We start from the raw sequence: 17,091 nt of genomic DNA, 5'->3' as shown, positions 1-17,091 counted from the left end.
AAGTGGTTTCGACTGTTCGTGGTAAAATAAGGTTGTCTATGTGTCATCGTATGTATTTTTTTGTGGTTATATTCCTGATGTAGATTGCTTTACTCGTTGTATCCAGCATATTTTACGTGTACAGAAATAACCAAGCTGTCAAAAGATGTATATTGCCAGTTCAGTTATCTTTCAGATATATGTATCTATAGGAAGTAAAAGCATCTACGATTGTCAGCTTGAAGTTATTATCGGAGCGTGCCTCGGAATTACCTATCCTGGATTCAAAATCTTCATACTTCAATGGAGCTGATGTGAATGCTATAACTGCCAGCTGTGAATATTGCTGATGGAGAAAATTCAGCATCATGGGACATATCAAAAGGCACTGCTGAAATCAACTGAATGCCATTGTGGTTATTCTACGTATTTATTGGTTCAGCGTATTTAAATAAATCCAAAAAAGAGAAAGTAAAGATATGTCTGCTATGTGTGGCGATGGGGTAGTGATTTCTGTAGAAGTGACTGAATGAGTTCATTGAATGAGAGAAACAAGAAATGCATGGGTCCTTATTCAGATGTAGCTAGAATTGCCCAATTCACAGTGAAATTGGGGCTATGTTGGTTGTAACAGCAATCTGTGCACTTTGGGAGTTCATAATAAATATTAATTTTATCGAATCAAAACGGCACAAGATACAATCTAAACGGCGTACATGTATTTTATCATAATTACACCTATAGCTACCCATATACGTGTGTACATGAAGCTTGGCTCGTTTTGCACTTTCATGAAACCAGAAATTAGTTTGGATTCAAAACTAACTGGAGATGTGAACTGTGCTGCCTCGTCACACGAAATACCGCGCTGTACTGTCTCGTACCAAAATACTGAACTCTCGTTTTCAGAAACACCAGCTTCGGTTATGAGAAACGAATTTTTCTATTAAAATAACAACATAACAAATAAAAACAGAAATAAATTAATTGTTATCGACTTTACGTCGCCTTCGGCGTAATTAACGGTGATCTGAAAGTCAAATGTGGGATATGTTAGGGCTTAATATCTGCGAACGAGGTATAATAAACGAACCGATTCTGATCTTAGTTCCAATTTAATGGAATTTCTTCTCTTCTTACGCGGCACAGGCACAGTCACATTGAAGGCCACCCCACTACGGGTCCTACGACGACGACGTCGTTTTGGGGCACTGTTCAAGATAAATGAACTAACATATGAGAAATTGTTCACTTGAAGACACATTGATCGACATACCTTGATGTCACGACAACGTCATTATACCAAAATGCGTATAAAATAGTAAAGAAAGTGTGTTAGCCTTCCTTAGTGGAATAATACTGAAGCGTCATTGCAAATGATTGCAGTTCCTTAGAGTATTTGACTCCTCTTCCACCAGCTTGTAGCTTCATACGTTGCAAGAGCTCACTTGGTAGACCACTGAATTTTTGTGACATTACCTCCACACACGAATCGCTTATCAAATTGTTCTTCTTAAGAGATGCAATGACCTCATCCAGAGATTTCACTTTTTTTTGCAGACGGTATGTTCTCATTCTGGCTGCAACCAACCTCTTTAATTTCTGCGACCCTACGGCGTTGCTGTTGAACGACTTTTCGAGGAGACGTGTGCGCACAGTAGCTGTGGTCGTGAAGAACTACTTCAGGTTCAGCGGTTTGTGCTTCATAATGCCGTTTCTTATCTGGAACTGCAGAAGGTCTCACTCGTCGGTTGTTTGAAGCCTGAAATTTGTGAATTTTATGTTAACTAGGGCTAAAATAAAGGTAAGTAATTGGAACTCAAACTTCATAAATATATAGTCACTGTCTAGTGTCTACCGTACCTTTGGCCTCATATATTTTGGAAAATTCAGAAATCTTGTCGGCACCGCATTCGTCTTTAAACGAATTCTCCCGCCAACATGGTAAATATCACTTTCTGAAAAATGATCAGAACAGATGACCGACGATCTTGCTGGCTCCCAGTCTTTTCTTCTAATACATTCTATCCATCTTTCTTTCAGGGAATCATTGGTAGGAAAGCTGCGTTGTAGAGAACATTGTATCAGTTCACAAGTAATTCTATGATACGAAGCACACCAAATTGACCATTCTTTGTTATGAACGATGATAAAAGTAGCAGGAACATATGTGAAATTATCTTGTTTGATTTAGATATATCTGTTACTTTCTACCCCAGAAGGATAAACTATTAGGTAACCTTTTAAATCCAAAGCCAAAGGTTAACCTAAAAAAAAACATCTTACGAGACAAATCAAACGTCTCGCACGCACAAAGCTATAATGAACTCGACCACGGAATTAGCAATTTGAACTTTAGTGTGAGCATCTGGCACCAGAAATATAGAGTTATTACTCAACTATGCTGGACAAAACCGTGTGGCCCTCAATTATACCTTTCCTTTTAGTCCTACCTCCAACCTTCACGACAATTTTAAGCAAGGATTGAGTACTAAGCTAGTTATTGGCTGAACTGCCCATACAGAATACAAACAGTGATCTGGCTGGTCATGCTATTACAGGTATACTGATGAACTGACATGGTGCTGAGACTGCTGATATAGTCTGCTCTGATCATACCAACATCAATATACTTGTGACAAAATGTTCTGGTATAATGACACTTCAACATGGCCTATTCATTAATGCTGTGGCTTATCTGGACATTGATTAACTGTGATGGTCAGGAAATATTAAAAATAGAAACTGATTCTTCAAAGATAGTCTTGCTGCCCTGCATATTCTGCCATTCACTCACCGGTGCAATGTTCTTGGATGCCGACGCTTTACCAAAGACTCTTCATCGCTACTACCATCGCTATTACTTCTCATATATGACTCCGTGGATATCTTTTTCTGCCTTTTACTGCACCCATAGGCGCAACAAACGCTACCACCAAAACGAGATGTCTTCGACATGTCGAAATACACAGATAACACAGATATAAACACGAGATATTGGGCTGAAACAAATCCTGAATGTTACGATGATTATTCATTCAAAGCTCCATTCGTATAAAATACTACAAACCCAATACGAATCAAATATATTTTAAAACTGGACGTTTTTCCATAAGCGCCTGTACTAAGTCGTCCAGCCTATCCCCCACAATGCAACTGTAACATGGTGACAACGCAAATTTGCTTAGCCGGAGATGGCAGTAGTTCGGGGCTTGGCTAGAACATACGCGTCACGTCAATGAGAACACACGCCATTCCTGTCGAGTCACTGACAACGGGGGAATCCCCTAATTCCGAAGAAATTTTTAGGTGCATGAGAAAACGGCAATGTGCACACGGATGCAGGGGATGAATTACAAAAAAAAGTTGCCAGAATTTGTTTTTAAGGTATAAGGCATGGGAAACGGACTGAAAACCTAGACTTTTTGAAAGTCGGTCAATTCTGAACAACCCTATTGTACGTGCGTTCAGGTTTTGCTATTTCGAAGAAGATCTTCAAATAATCATGTGGCTCAACCACGCCATATCATGTTGACGCTATGATCCACTCAAAACATTGTTATGTCCCACTATCGAGCCATGATCAATGACCATGACCATAGATCGAAAACCTCCGAGGTATAGCTTCCGAACAATAATATGATAATGGATTGTGGCTTGCATATGCAAGCATTTGGACGTGGACTGGACAATCACCAGTATTTATCAGTGTTTTTCAATTAGTCTACGCTCTGGTTCACATTACTGTATGACGTGACATTAATATCATATGATAGCTCTGTCCCCTCGTTCCAAAGGGTCGAGCCGAAGCAAATTAACCTTCAGATGAAATCTTTCTACTACATCATTTAACATTCACGAAACTACCGCCTGTGGCTGATCGGCCTCATTCGGCGGTAACGTGTATGGTTGCATAGCGTTGTCGTCTGCCGAAAACCTGAATTTCTTTTTACGAGACTTGTAAATAACGAGCTAAATCACATGATATTCAGGGTATGCAATTTATTTTCCAGCTCTTTTTCCGCCGTTCGAGAGGTTGATTGAATATTTCAACGTGACATTATACGACAGAGGGGCTGTTGATTACTTCAAAGCGCTCACCAATCACGTTATCAACAGTCATGAGGCAGATTCGGACAGTAAGGTATGTACGACATGGATGGGCCAATGATGGTATATAGACCCATACCTGAATTTTTTTTGAAGTTCACGAAATAGGTAACATAGGAGATGAAACAGTTTTTAAGGGCAGGGGACATGACTGAGAAATAACATTTGTGTCGTCCAAGTCCATCTCATAAATTGCTATTTTCAAATTTCGTTTGTTTTGTTCATCGTTTTTTTCATTATTATCTTGTAAACAATGTAAAGTGACAATGTTGAGATAGCTGCCTTAGATAGTTGATAGAGTAGAAAGTAGCCTTAGATAGTGGAGATTGATAAAATTTCCGGCAATCGTTGTTAGTTGACCATGGAATGCAAAACTGAAGCAATATTTCATTGCGTTATATCTTGTGTTTAGTCGAAGGGGGTGGACCTTATGCAACTTATGCTGAATGGAGAAATATCTGAGGAGAAGGCGAAATCGAACGCGGTTGAAAAAGGTATACTGCCTAATTTTTCTCGATTACCGTCCCTAACAAAATATTCATCGCAATAATAATTATTTTTCGAATCTTTTCACAAATACCACCTCGCGTTTAAAATAGTGAGGGTTAAAGGAACGAGTTTCGAAATATCAAGTCAATCCGACAAGCAAATTTCAAATTTGCGAGTGCGCAAATCTATCCATCATCGCAACGTTACGTAAGAACCTAACCTTATTTAAGAAAACAAGTCATGCAGAGTGCTAGCGAAATTTTAGCCATTCATCAGTCATGGATGAATTAGATTGACTACGAAACAAATATTTATAATTGTAATAACGAATAACTTGATGTTGAATTAGCAAACATCAATACCGAAAGACAGTATAGTATGGCATATGTTCTGTTTCGGCATGACATAGTCTGTAGTTAGAATGGTGATATAGTAATATGTTAATCAAGTTAATCCAATAAAAATACATCATAACCAACTGCGACACCAATTCCTCGCTGAATATGTATACGATAGCCATGATACATACGATTCATACTATGTATTGGTACACCAGGACCTAATACTTACGTGTTGATTCACTCCAATAGTAATAATAGTATTATCGTCCACAACAGGTATGGACAGGAACGAAATTATCGGGAATTCAATGCTTATGATCCTTGCCGGGTACGAAAACACTGGAAACACCATGAGCTTCTTCGCTTACAGCCTTGCTCAGTATCCGGAAATTCAGAGAAAACTGCAAAATGAAATAGACGAAACATATCAAAAAAAAGTAATCCCTTTTTTCGTTCTTAAATGGTGGACGTTCGTAATTCTTGTTCGGTGGGGATTTTATATAGATTTACCATTTAGGGGAAATTTGACTACGACAGTGTGAGTGAAATGAAGTATCTTGATATGTGTCTCAACGAAACGTTGCGACTCTACAACCCGACTCTGAGGTATGTCTGCTGATACAACCATAGTTGAAGTCCTATAATGTGGCTCCCATCGCCTGCAGAAACGCCCGTATCTGCGACAAGCAAATCACTATCAACGGCTTCACGATCCCAAAAGGAATGCAGATCAACGTTCCGACATTCGCTCTATCGCGCGATCCGGATTATTGGGAAGAGCCGGATCTCTTCAAACCCGACAGGTGACCTGGGTTGCATTTATAACTAATGCTTATTTAAAACATGTTGTTTAAATAATAGCTGATTTATACGATATGGGATGGTTGGTACCCTCGAAATAGTCGGTTCAACAGCTATAGCACGAAGATATGGATCATTGGTACGGAATGAACGTTCCGATGATGATGACCACCTACCGTTAAAATGCTACATGACGATGTAGTCCTGGTTAAAGATATTTTTGGTCCGTATCTGATAAGGGATGGAAGCCTATTTCGTATTTACTCTATATTTTCAATCGTGAATATCAATCCACTCTGATGTCACAATTGAATAAGCGTGACGTTATGGCTTAAAACAAAACACAATTAAAAACATGTTTTAAACAAGGGCCTTGGTTTTAATCATGTTTGTTTTAAATTGCTTTTTGTTTCAAACACAACCCTACAGGTGACACATTGTTGCTGGCAAACCGCAGCCATGCGTAGATGCGTGTTTTTGGCTGACATTCATATCTGCTTGATTCAACCGTTCTTATGCGTAAAACTCAATCGAAGGAACACATTCAATTCCTAATTCGTAACAGCGCTTGGGCAAGTTCAAAATACGATGTGACGCAATCATCCATGCTAGCAGTGGGTCACCTTGAGAAGGCTACAGGAAGAACTGATCTAAATTCAAAGGTCAAACTGCGCGCCCAGGTTAAATTCGCAAACCAGGTCCGCTATAGTGAGCTAGACATGTGGTTCTGAACCGCCGGTCCGCGGACCGGTGCTGGTCCGTGGCACGGCTCCCGTCTGCCCGCCGAATATATTCGAATTTTATACCTCAACCTACAAACGCAAGAAGTTGGTCGCTTGTCCATCAATTGAAGAAATTTAACATCGAATTTTAAATTTATGTGGAAGTTACTTGTGAAAGCCACGGATACTTCGATTTGTAGAGACTCAATAGAACGGCGTATAAATATCTAATACCAGATAGACAGTATTAAATGAAGCTTCCAATATTGCATACACTTATCTTATTTGGATTCTGGGTTCACTGGTCCGCAACATTTGTATAGAGTTTTTACCGGTACACGAGGTCAAAAAGGTCGAGAACCGCTTAGCTTTACTACAGTAGCGGTCATAGACAGTAACGGACTTTACACCTGAATTGTCACAAAACACACCATGCGGAGTAGTCATTCGGCCTGACCACGCGCGACTGTTTTGAGAGGATGATATTGTATTGATGACATGTATGTAATGCATGATTCGAGTTTATGGATCTGATGGACATAAGTTTACTCCGCATGACAGATCCGGGTAATTTCAGTCACAACAATAGCCTTTAAAACTACAAAAAGGCCCACAACTTCACTTGGAACGGTAATGGCATCTATAGCTATCAATTTTCTGCTACTTTTATTGCAAGAGAGAAAGATAAAATTTCCGGGGCAAAACCAGGTACCGTAAGTTCACGTTAGAATCTAAAGCTTTAAATAGTTAGTAAATAGTAAATTAGTAGTAATAAATTAGTAAATAGGGCCAAAGAATAGCTTCGATAATAATAAAAATATCATCTAATTGATGACTTGGAAATTAAATTATATCCTTAATAGTGCACATTGTATCATCGTAACAGTGCATTGTAGCACAAGACTGCGCAGTTGAACGGCATTGAACGGCAGTATTGTCATAAAATCGCTATGGAATAGGTATGACCGAAAATAGCAAATAATAGGGATTGTAGTGTCAGCTGTGTATTTGGCATCATGTAGGCCTATTTATGGTCGCGTAAGTATCTGAAATTTCCAAGATGTCCCAATTGAGGTATAGGTCGTAACGAGAGGTATACTCAAATATGCGACTCAATTCGAAGCCTAGCCGTATTCCTGACGCGAGTCATAGCGATTCCATTGGAAAAAAACTCCGTATAATAGGATATTATAGTATAGACTTAGAGTGGGTAAGCAAGAGACCCTCATTCCACCCGGTATTTTGGGCCTGCCAAATATCTTCAGAGAGAGGCATCGGGGGCCCACGAACGACCTTGCAAAACGGAACATAAATATCGTACATGCTGTGTTAGCCGTAAAGTTATAACTTTACCATCGCGCGGGAATATATAGTATCATGAATTCGCTCCAGCAATTTTCCGATAATGTAATATCACATTAGAATGGGGACGGTATTGTCATCGTTCCGAATCTGTCTATCCTCTACCTCTGGGGTGGGCAATTATTTTTCTCCGCGGGCCAAATGAGAAACATAAATACGTTGGCGGGCCGAGAGATTTATTTTAGCTATATTTTCCAGCGTATTTTAATTTCATTTGTCAACTAAATTCCTAATAAATGCTGCTCAGTGAATGTGTTGATATTAGGTAATGAGAAAGTGACGGTTAATTAAAAATATCTATTTGCTGACATGATTCGTAACATTGTTAAACATACTGCATTTTTGCTTTCTCAAAACCGCTATCCACGTTCTTCTATTATGAATTTAAAACAGTGGTCTCAAACTTTTTCAGGCACTGTTCTTTTTATGATAGCGAGCAATTTCGAGCCCCCTTATCATGATATCACAAAATATTAAAAAGTGCAACCGGAATGCTAGTAATCCCAATAGATAGTTCGATAGTATGGAAGATTGTGGCTGTTAATGAGAGAATTGTGATATATATAAAGTCCCACAATACACAAAGCAACAACTATAAACTGGGGTATATCGCGACCCTTCTGATGCTTTCACGTCTCGCAGTTTGAGAAAAACTGCCCTGAAAAGTATATGCAATAGTACAAAGCTTATTTTTGTGGTCGCTGCCTGCCGAGCAGTGTACAACTTAAATAACCTTTATGTTAAGCGAAGCTTGCAGTTTTTCTGAACTTCACCCTCCCTTGACCGGGTGTTTTTTCGTGTTCTTGTCATAAGACCGACTTTTGTTAAAGGTTCTTAATCTCGGCGACATTCTCGGCAAAAACTGAAATGACCGGTTTACCCCTAACTTCAGTATAGTGTATTTATATAGTGTTCTAAATTCTAAACCTAAATCTTCTTTGAAGTTCAGTTTTCGGCTTTCTTTTTTGGGCATGACGGGTAATCCTTTTTGTATGCTGATAGATATGATGAGTCATATAGCAATCACAAGCACTGATTGACCTGTTTTACGAATTAGGGATTGGGAAACATATCACGTAACAAAATGAAACTGATACCGTATATTGCGTAATTTGACAATGGTAACAAGGAAGGTTTGAACTAAACTATATGGAAAGAGCGATTTCTTTTGTCTTCAATTGCTACTCATACTTTGCCACGTTGCCTTTATTTCGAATCTGGACTACGCATGCGTACGTAGGTACCTAGGCAGCGTTATCGTGGCATATTAATGAACATACTTCAAAGTAAACGAATTTCCTGTCCATTTGATAGAGCCAGTTTTAGCCATTCAAAAAGCACGTTATATGTTTTGATTTACAAGGAACCTTTCGCGGGCCGCACAGAATAGCTTCGCGGGCCGCACTTTGCCCAGGCCTGCTCTACCTACATTGAAACAACCAGACATAAATTTATGCGTATAAAGCATAGACATTTTGTCGTATCCCGAAATATCGTGACTCAGTAACGTATATACCGGAGAGTCCAGCCCGAGCTATTAACCCCTGTGGCTGAATTCGTGCTATCATGTCGTAGAATTCTTTAAGATTTGATTTGTATATAGACGAGGTTGAAATACATTGCAAGGGTACTTATACCAGTAGGTAACTTCAGACCGTGGTGCATCAGACCCTTAAGGGAGATAAGCGCCACTACAACTTTTAACCATATTAATAATACTGCAATAATAGTATATACCGGATAAAAATATATTAACTGATCGGTAACAAAAATGGTCATTCTCTGGTAAAACGCACTTTTATCGATATAATCACAGACAAATTCGAATTATTGTAGCCTTCATAAATAGCAATAAACTTTATCTTTGAATTCTTGCATACCGGGCATAGAAGTGATTCCGCCTGATCGCGACTGCTTTAAGATTACAATATTCTATTAGGCGGATGTGCAATTCCACACTATCTGACTAGCAGATTGAATGCAATTCGCACAACCAACATTTGTAACGTTTTGGTACAATGCGATGCCTCTGATAGTTTCATTAACTGCCCATCGAACAGTACTTTTCATTTTCTCGAAGTGAATGGTGCTATTTGTAGGACTCAAGGTGCTCTCGGTAGTGTCGGAAACAACAATATCAAACTTGGAACAAATGCTATCTATGTGCAACATGAAATCTTGAATATACTTTGCAGAATGGAGGACATGAGCCAGATCGATAATATGGTCTACCAGCCGTTCGGCGGAGGACCGCGAAATTGCATTGCAATGAGATTCGCGCTGATGGAAGTCAAGTTCAGCATTGCCAAACTGCTTCACCAGTTTAATCTCGAGCCTACAGAAGATACGCCGGTAAGACTTGCGGTTCATGTAATGCAGAAACTCCTCGTCTAAGTATAGTAATCATATCCATTTAGGACAGGTAACTTATAATCTAATCTAGAACTCTGATATCGGGTCTGCGCGGCCCAGAACTCACAAACAAACCCCAAGCCATGACCAAAATTAAATAATTGTAATCATGATCATTTCAATCTTGCAGAAACCCCCTTTGAAGCTCGCACTTGGACTCGCCGTTCGACCAGCGGTGGATTATAATCTTCGGGCAGTCCGGAGACATCAGACATAGGAAACATCCGGATATTTGATGTTTGATTGTTACTTTCTTGTTAAATAGACAAGAAAACAATATCACGCGCTTTAGATATCAAACGATATTTTCATTATTGACTTGGCTCATTTTGCATGTGATAAGCAGACAATATAGGCAATCTTTCAGCCTTGGCCTTGCGTCACTCTCTTAGAGTACTGCCGTAGGTAGATCTGCATCGTTCACGGAACCCTGAATTCGGGTTGCAGTTGCATGGCAGTTGTAAAATTTCATGTCGCACATGGCAATAATCGTACATGCTCAATTATCTGTGTGAAATGTAGGCGAATTAAGACTGCTTGTGGACTGACAGAAATACATCCGATAGTCGAAAGCTCTTGGCGTCAAATTGCACTTAATTGCAATAGAAATGCAGACTTAGGGACAGTCATTAGTTGGGCAAGTTTTTGCAACTTTTTTTTACAGCTTCCTAAATACTCGTAAGATATGTAGAATGCTGTTTTAAGCTATTGGAAGGAATCTTATAGTGTAACTTTTTGCAGCTTCTGCCATTTTTTTCATGCAACTTTTTCGATTTTTCATGAACGTATTTTCGGTTTTGGTGAAATACACGGCCAAATTCGACTGAAACACCGTAAATCAGCATCGAAGTGCGGGTATTTCGGGAGCTGAGCCGGTAAATTGACCTTTTTTTAGTCAACCGAGAAAAATGTGGTCTTTTAGTGCAACTTTTGTCAAAAATAAATAAATAAATGCAACTTTCCGCAGATTTGACTGCAACAAAAACTTGCCCTAGTCATTAGTCAATGGCCGCGAGAACTTGATACTAGGGTTACCATATTCTGTAATCGGGAAACGAGGACACTTTTCAAAATTTTCAAAGCCAGAATCCGGGAGAAAAATCTAGAGAAAATGGTAAAATTTTCTCACTTCGTGGTCGGCTGACTAACAAAAAAAAAGATGAACTTTCTCGACCAGCTCCCGAAACACAGTTTTTTCCTTCGCGTTTACAGGTGGTTGACTAAAAAAAGGTCAGTCTTCCGACTCGGCTCCCAAAATGCCCGCCGGAGGTTTACTCTCACTCCAATCTCACAGTATTGTAACCCTACTTGATACGCACTGACACCCTACTTGACACGCACTGAGATCGAGGAAGTTCCATTCTGGAGGCGTATGATGCACTTGCATCTGTTACACCTGGTCTCACGACGTATATAGGGTATAAATAACGTGCAATTCATATTAATATTTGTCCACGAATTTTCATGAACAACTGATTTAGAATATTATACTGGCGTATTTTCCACTCAAACTCAGCACCGAGCAGAGTCTTCGAATGCAAAAATTATCACGAGGAGGCTTAACACACCAACAAGCTAAGCTTTTTGCAAGACGTAGGTCACGCGATGGGATTGTTTACGTTTCATTATTTTGCGGGAAAGTGACGTGAGACTTTGCTATGTCAGCTGTGTCTTCATTGTAAGTGATGGGTAGGCCTACTCGGTTCTGCAATAACAGGAATAAATACTCGGTGTTGTAATCTGTGTGTATCCGGCCAAGCAGTAATCGGCCAAGACGCCTTATCGGTAGCAACGAGCTCACGTCATCCCGACAAGACAATGGGTTTGCAATAAAGGATGCTAAACCAGCGACGCGTCGATCATTTATGCCTGCTGTAAACCACGTCTTTGTTGGATTGAGGTTTTCTACTCTTCTTTCACGCATTTTCTACGTCAGGCAACGGGGAGAAGACACACAAGACGCAGTGGCGTAGCAGCCACTTGGCGGTTCTGGCTCTGCGGCAGGCTCCAAGGGGGCGGCAAAATGTGGCTGCACAGTGAGAGAGAGAGATAGAGAGTCATGGTATTCTTTTTCACCTGCACCATCGAGATGCTTCGACGACGGAGATGCGGTACGGACTTTTTTTGAAAATAAGGTCATCTAGTCTGCACCCACGTTTTTCCCTCTGTGATTGCTGAGCGCCCTGTAGCGGGGATAACCGCGGATGCCAGTTACCAGTCAATGCCGATTTTTGGGGAATTCGCAGAAAAAGGAGAATGTCAGGTAAACAATCAGATGATGACGCTGGCCTCAGTGTTGTTGAAGAAGTTAGACGATGCATGTTTCAAGCTTTGGACAGATTTAAACTTGCTGCTGAAACTAGTTTTACCGGCATAAACCATTTAAATGATATGTTTGGATTTTGGAATTCCCACGCGTTGCTGCAAAGCGAAAGTCACAATTTACTCACCAGCGCTTTTAGAAGCACTTATGACAACGAGGTGGACTTTTTGGAGTTAGCTGCGAAGATTGTCATGCCTTATACCTTCTAATCATATACTGTAAATCATAAGATTGCTAACTTTTCGTACAAACCAATGTGAGGCCTCTGGAACGGACACAAATTAAGATATGATCATATGAAGTTGTTCAACTTGACATTTTAAAAGGCTTAAAAGGCTGGTGCGGAGCAGTGAAACCACGTTTGATCGTAGTGCAACAGCGTTTGATGTTTTACAGTGGTTAGTTAATGCAAGGCTACTTGATTCGACACCATATTTATGCTCGTGTCTGAAACTTATATGGCCATTGGTGCTTCAATTCCGAGCTGTGTGAGGCGAGATTCTCAAAGCTCCAACTGATTAAGTCTTATTTACGTTCTACCATGAATGATGATCGGTTATCAGCTCCATCCATTCTGTCTATAAAATGAGACTACGTTCAAAAACTTGAATTTGAGGATGTTACCACTGATTTTGCTTTGAGGCGGCTATTGATTTTCTATTTGCACAATACAATCATTCGCTATGTCTTGTCTTTATTATTTTTGGCCTTATTAACGTTGAGATGGCGAGGCTGAGACGCGGCATATTGTTTGTATTTGTTTTTATTGACAAGATTGCTTGAACATGAATCTATGTCGAAATTTGCTGCGGTCTACTTAGGGGAGGGGGCGGCATTTTAGGCGAGAGCCAGGGGCGGCAGCACACGCTGCTACGCCAGTGACAAGACGTAGCTAACTATATTCCGAGGGGGTGCACGGAATACCAATTGTTATAAATGACTCGTTTCTGAAGCGAAACACCAAGCCCTAGTGCGAAGCATGGACCGGAGCCGGATTTTTACAATTTTGGCCGGACCGGATCGGAGCCGGATCAGTACTTTTTCTGTTACGGCCGGAGCCGGATCACTACTTTTTTGATCCGGCCAGAATCTTTATGGATAAGCATGACTTTTATACCTATATAACTACCAACCAACCACACGTAAGTAACCTCCAAGCCAGTGTGAACATAAACGAGGCATATTTATCAATTCACGGAACCTCCGTACCGTGTAGGGCAGGATTTCTAGCCGGACTTCTTCATTTTTTGGCCGGACCGGATTGGAGCCGGATCTGTACTTTTCCTGATACGGCGGGAGCCGGATCAGAGAATTGAACAACCGGATCGGAGTTGGACAAGAAAATTTGTCGATCCGCTTGTCACTACCAAGCCCCCGTGCCGAGTTATCGGCCTCGTGAATTTCTATTGCCTCTGATTCGTAACTCGCAAGTACAGGAGCTTGATATTTTGTCTCACTTGTATGGCCAATATTGAGAGCCGGCTGACGGTCAAATCGCAAGTGCCGAGTGTGTATATATAACGCTAATTAGGTCGTAAAAGAATTCATGAAAACGTCGAATTGCTTGTGACATAATCATGTAGTAATTCTGACTCCATAGCATCACCTACCGGCTCAAGGGAATGTAAGTCGTAATATCCAAAAGTTTGTACGTTTTTGTGGAAGTACAGTCAACTCCGCTTAAATCAGATACTTTGGATCCGCTCACTTTTGGCCAATTTTAGCGGGGAAATGGCTTTATCCAAATCAGGCGAAGAACTAATCTTCCGTTTGATGATCAAGCATAAAGGCAGGTGATGCGGTAGAGATAACTGTACTGTTAAGTACAGCTGCGCTATACTCCAGAAATTACAAGACTATGTCCAAATTAAGCTGATAATTTTCCGAATTACCTGGAATTTCTGGCTTGCAATGTCAATTTTTGTTCCTTTCTCGAGCATTTCGGCCAAATAAAACGGTTGTCCGGTTATCCGGTATCCGATTTAAGCGATGCTGACTGTAATTGAACGAGTGGCACTCCTCGCTGAACGGAATTGTTGCCAATGTGTCAGACGCGTTATAATTAGTGATGAGCGGATAGTGCTTTTCGAGACTCCGAATCACTCCGACAAATTTAGTGCCTGAGGAAAAGTCCCTCCGACTACGAAGAGCTCAATCCCAGACTCCGAGATACTCTGATGAATCTCGTCAAGTATCCGAAAGATAATTAACTACAGGCAATGCTCAACGAAAATGCCTTGCTAGATCACTATAGTTTGAGATAGCTCGTGGCCAATCATACCATTTTAATCATATCATTAGAATGGCAAGCATGGTACACTTGGTAACGTGTTTTACTAAATAAATGTGATAATATGGTTGGCCTTATAGTATTGTCTGCTCTCCAGTCCCAATTGCAGTGCAGATGGCTGATTTTTATGCACTTGGCAATCATTTTTGCATGTTACATGTCGTATTACAGCTTTACAAGGTGTCGACGGTCTGTGTTTTGGTTTGTAATCATAATCAACAGTGTATATTGGTCAAACCTATCCAGCAATATCGAAGACAAAAGTTACAATACTCAGAAACTCTCCGAAAAAATATCTGTAGTAAACTCCGACTCCGCTCTGACTGTCACAAAATCGGCAAAACTCCGCTCCGAATCCACTCCGACGCTCATCACTGGTTATAATGGGTCGTAAATACATCGTGTTAACACATTTTAATTTCTTGCGTGGATACACCAGAACCGCAACGGCCAACATGCGTCTCATTACTGGCAAAATGTTTGGGCCATATAATCGCCACTAATATCAATAATTAGGCGTGTATCGAAAAGTTACTAAGCTTTGTAATTTTTTTAGAATAAAAGTCTAAAAAAGCAGTATTTTCTCATCTCCATATCTCTGCAGACTGGATATGATTGCATATTCGGTAAGGCCAGCATGTTATCACTCTGAAAACAATAGAATAGAGAGCTTCTACTCCCCGATCTGGACTTGATTTCGGATTTGGATATTATTACATTTAGTTAAATTAAAAGAATCAGGTGAAAACACATCGCCAAATTATATTAATATGATGCCGAACCAGCTTGGCTTGAAATATCAAAGTTATGGAATTTCCAGAAGCATAAATACCTCCGGTGACCTATCGAGAAGAACTGCGCCTAAGCTAGTTGTGTATATTGCCTGCAAATGGTCAGTGTAAGATGCGCCTAATATCTATCTTTCAAAGAGAGTGAATAATTTAGTGAATAAGGGCTACACGGAATGCGATGATTACTGCAAGAGGACACGCAATTTAAGCATTGATTACGTGCATTCATTGATCCACATTGAGCGATTCAGTCGCAGCTCCCTACAGCCAACATCAACAGCCTGAGCGATTCGTATGACAGCTTCTGTGATTCGTCAAACTCGGGAGCTTTATGTGGATCTGAGTATTTATTTCTTTATGAGGTAATTGTAGCTTGCGATGCGTTCGTTGCTAGAGTGTATGGGAATGACGGTTTTCGATACAATCCAAGGTGTCTAGCTATACCGCTTATATCACTGTAGCTACTTTGGTATTTAGGAAGACAGCGACTTAAATCTATAACCAACCATACTTTTAATACTGTATCGATTACATGCAATACTCAACTTGGTATGTCTAGAACAGGGGTGGGCACTTATTTTCCAGAAGCGACAAATGAGAAGTAAAACGTACGTTGAGTTTCCGAGTCAAAAGGTTGAACTATACTTCCTTCGGCGTATAAATTTTATTTCTAAATTGAAATTCCGAAGATGATTCTCTCTTAGCGATGGCTGACTGCCTGTATTACAGTGTGTATTTTTTCTCATGATTCCGGGCCGAATAATATTTCTTAAACACGGCGACCTCGCTCACCACAAACTAAAAAGACGGGTTTACCTCAGGATTCAATAAACAAATACTTTGCGATACAACTTTTCTTGGAATGTCGGCTTCAGGCTATCCTTTCTTTCATGACACGCAGGTTGAGCGCTAAAATAGATGACAATGACCGCAAATCACTTGCACTGATTGACCGTGTCTACGAAATATGTGGATCACACGTAATGCAACAATGCCAATATGCAAAGGAGTGAAGTAAACATGCTACAATGCAGTATATGGAAACAGTGACTTATGAATTGTAGCAACATACGGCTTTATTTTGAATAACCCATACTATATACGTGTGCAGCTACGTAATCACAGTAGGCCTACATAGATGAAACGAACATTGAACATTGAACAAGCTTCACAATAAACGCATTTACGGTTTAGTTTATATAGCCTATGATTGCAGTTCAAAAGTACTTTTTATATTCTAAATTTCAATCATCTTTTCGCAGGCCTTCACAATGCGCCGCGGCCGCATTTGGTCCAGGGACTGTAAAATGCTCAGGTCACGTCCTTATCGATTACTCAAGTGTTTGACTGTTCGTGGGTTGGCGGTAACATAACATCCTTTTGGCTTCGAAATTATCTGATACGTTACAGAGCTGTACGCGGTGTGCTTATCAGACTTACAGAGTACGTTAAGTGACGGTGCGTCGGCAAT

General features: G+C 40.3%; 1 protein-coding gene and 1 long non-coding RNA gene across 2 annotated transcripts in view; one reads left to right on the top strand and one right to left on the bottom strand.

Moving 5' to 3' along the window:
• Positions 1-10,788, top strand: part of LOC145434838 (cytochrome P450 3A14-like) — a 33,827-nt gene extending 23,039 nt beyond the window's left edge. The window contains exons 7-13 of the mRNA XM_080312069.1: positions 3,993-4,123; positions 4,502-4,583; positions 5,196-5,356; positions 5,437-5,525; positions 5,585-5,722; positions 10,000-10,156; positions 10,347-10,788. Coding sequence (XP_080168195.1) covers positions 3,993-4,123; positions 4,502-4,583; positions 5,196-5,356; positions 5,437-5,525; positions 5,585-5,722; positions 10,000-10,156; positions 10,347-10,433 — 845 coding nt within the window. The 3' untranslated portion in view covers positions 10,434-10,788. The remainder of the gene's footprint in view (positions 1-3,992; positions 4,124-4,501; positions 4,584-5,195; positions 5,357-5,436; positions 5,526-5,584; positions 5,723-9,999; positions 10,157-10,346) is intronic.
• LOC145434885 (uncharacterized) lies at positions 904-2,234 on the bottom strand. The gene is made up of 4 exons (XR_013913612.1): positions 1,843-2,234; positions 1,256-1,741; positions 1,073-1,190; positions 904-1,009 (listed from the first exon to the last, which is right to left on the bottom strand). It is a non-coding gene; the product is annotated as an uncharacterized LOC145434885 (long non-coding RNA).
• Positions 10,789-17,091: the final 6,303 nt, after the last annotated feature.

The sequence above is a fragment of the Botryllus schlosseri genome, chromosome 3, assembly GCF_051294905.1.
Source record: "Botryllus schlosseri isolate E-star chromosome 3, Bs_hap1, whole genome shotgun sequence".
NCBI lineage: Eukaryota > Metazoa > Chordata > Ascidiacea > Stolidobranchia > Styelidae > Botryllus > Botryllus schlosseri.
This window is presented reverse-complemented; position numbering and strand designations above follow the sequence as displayed.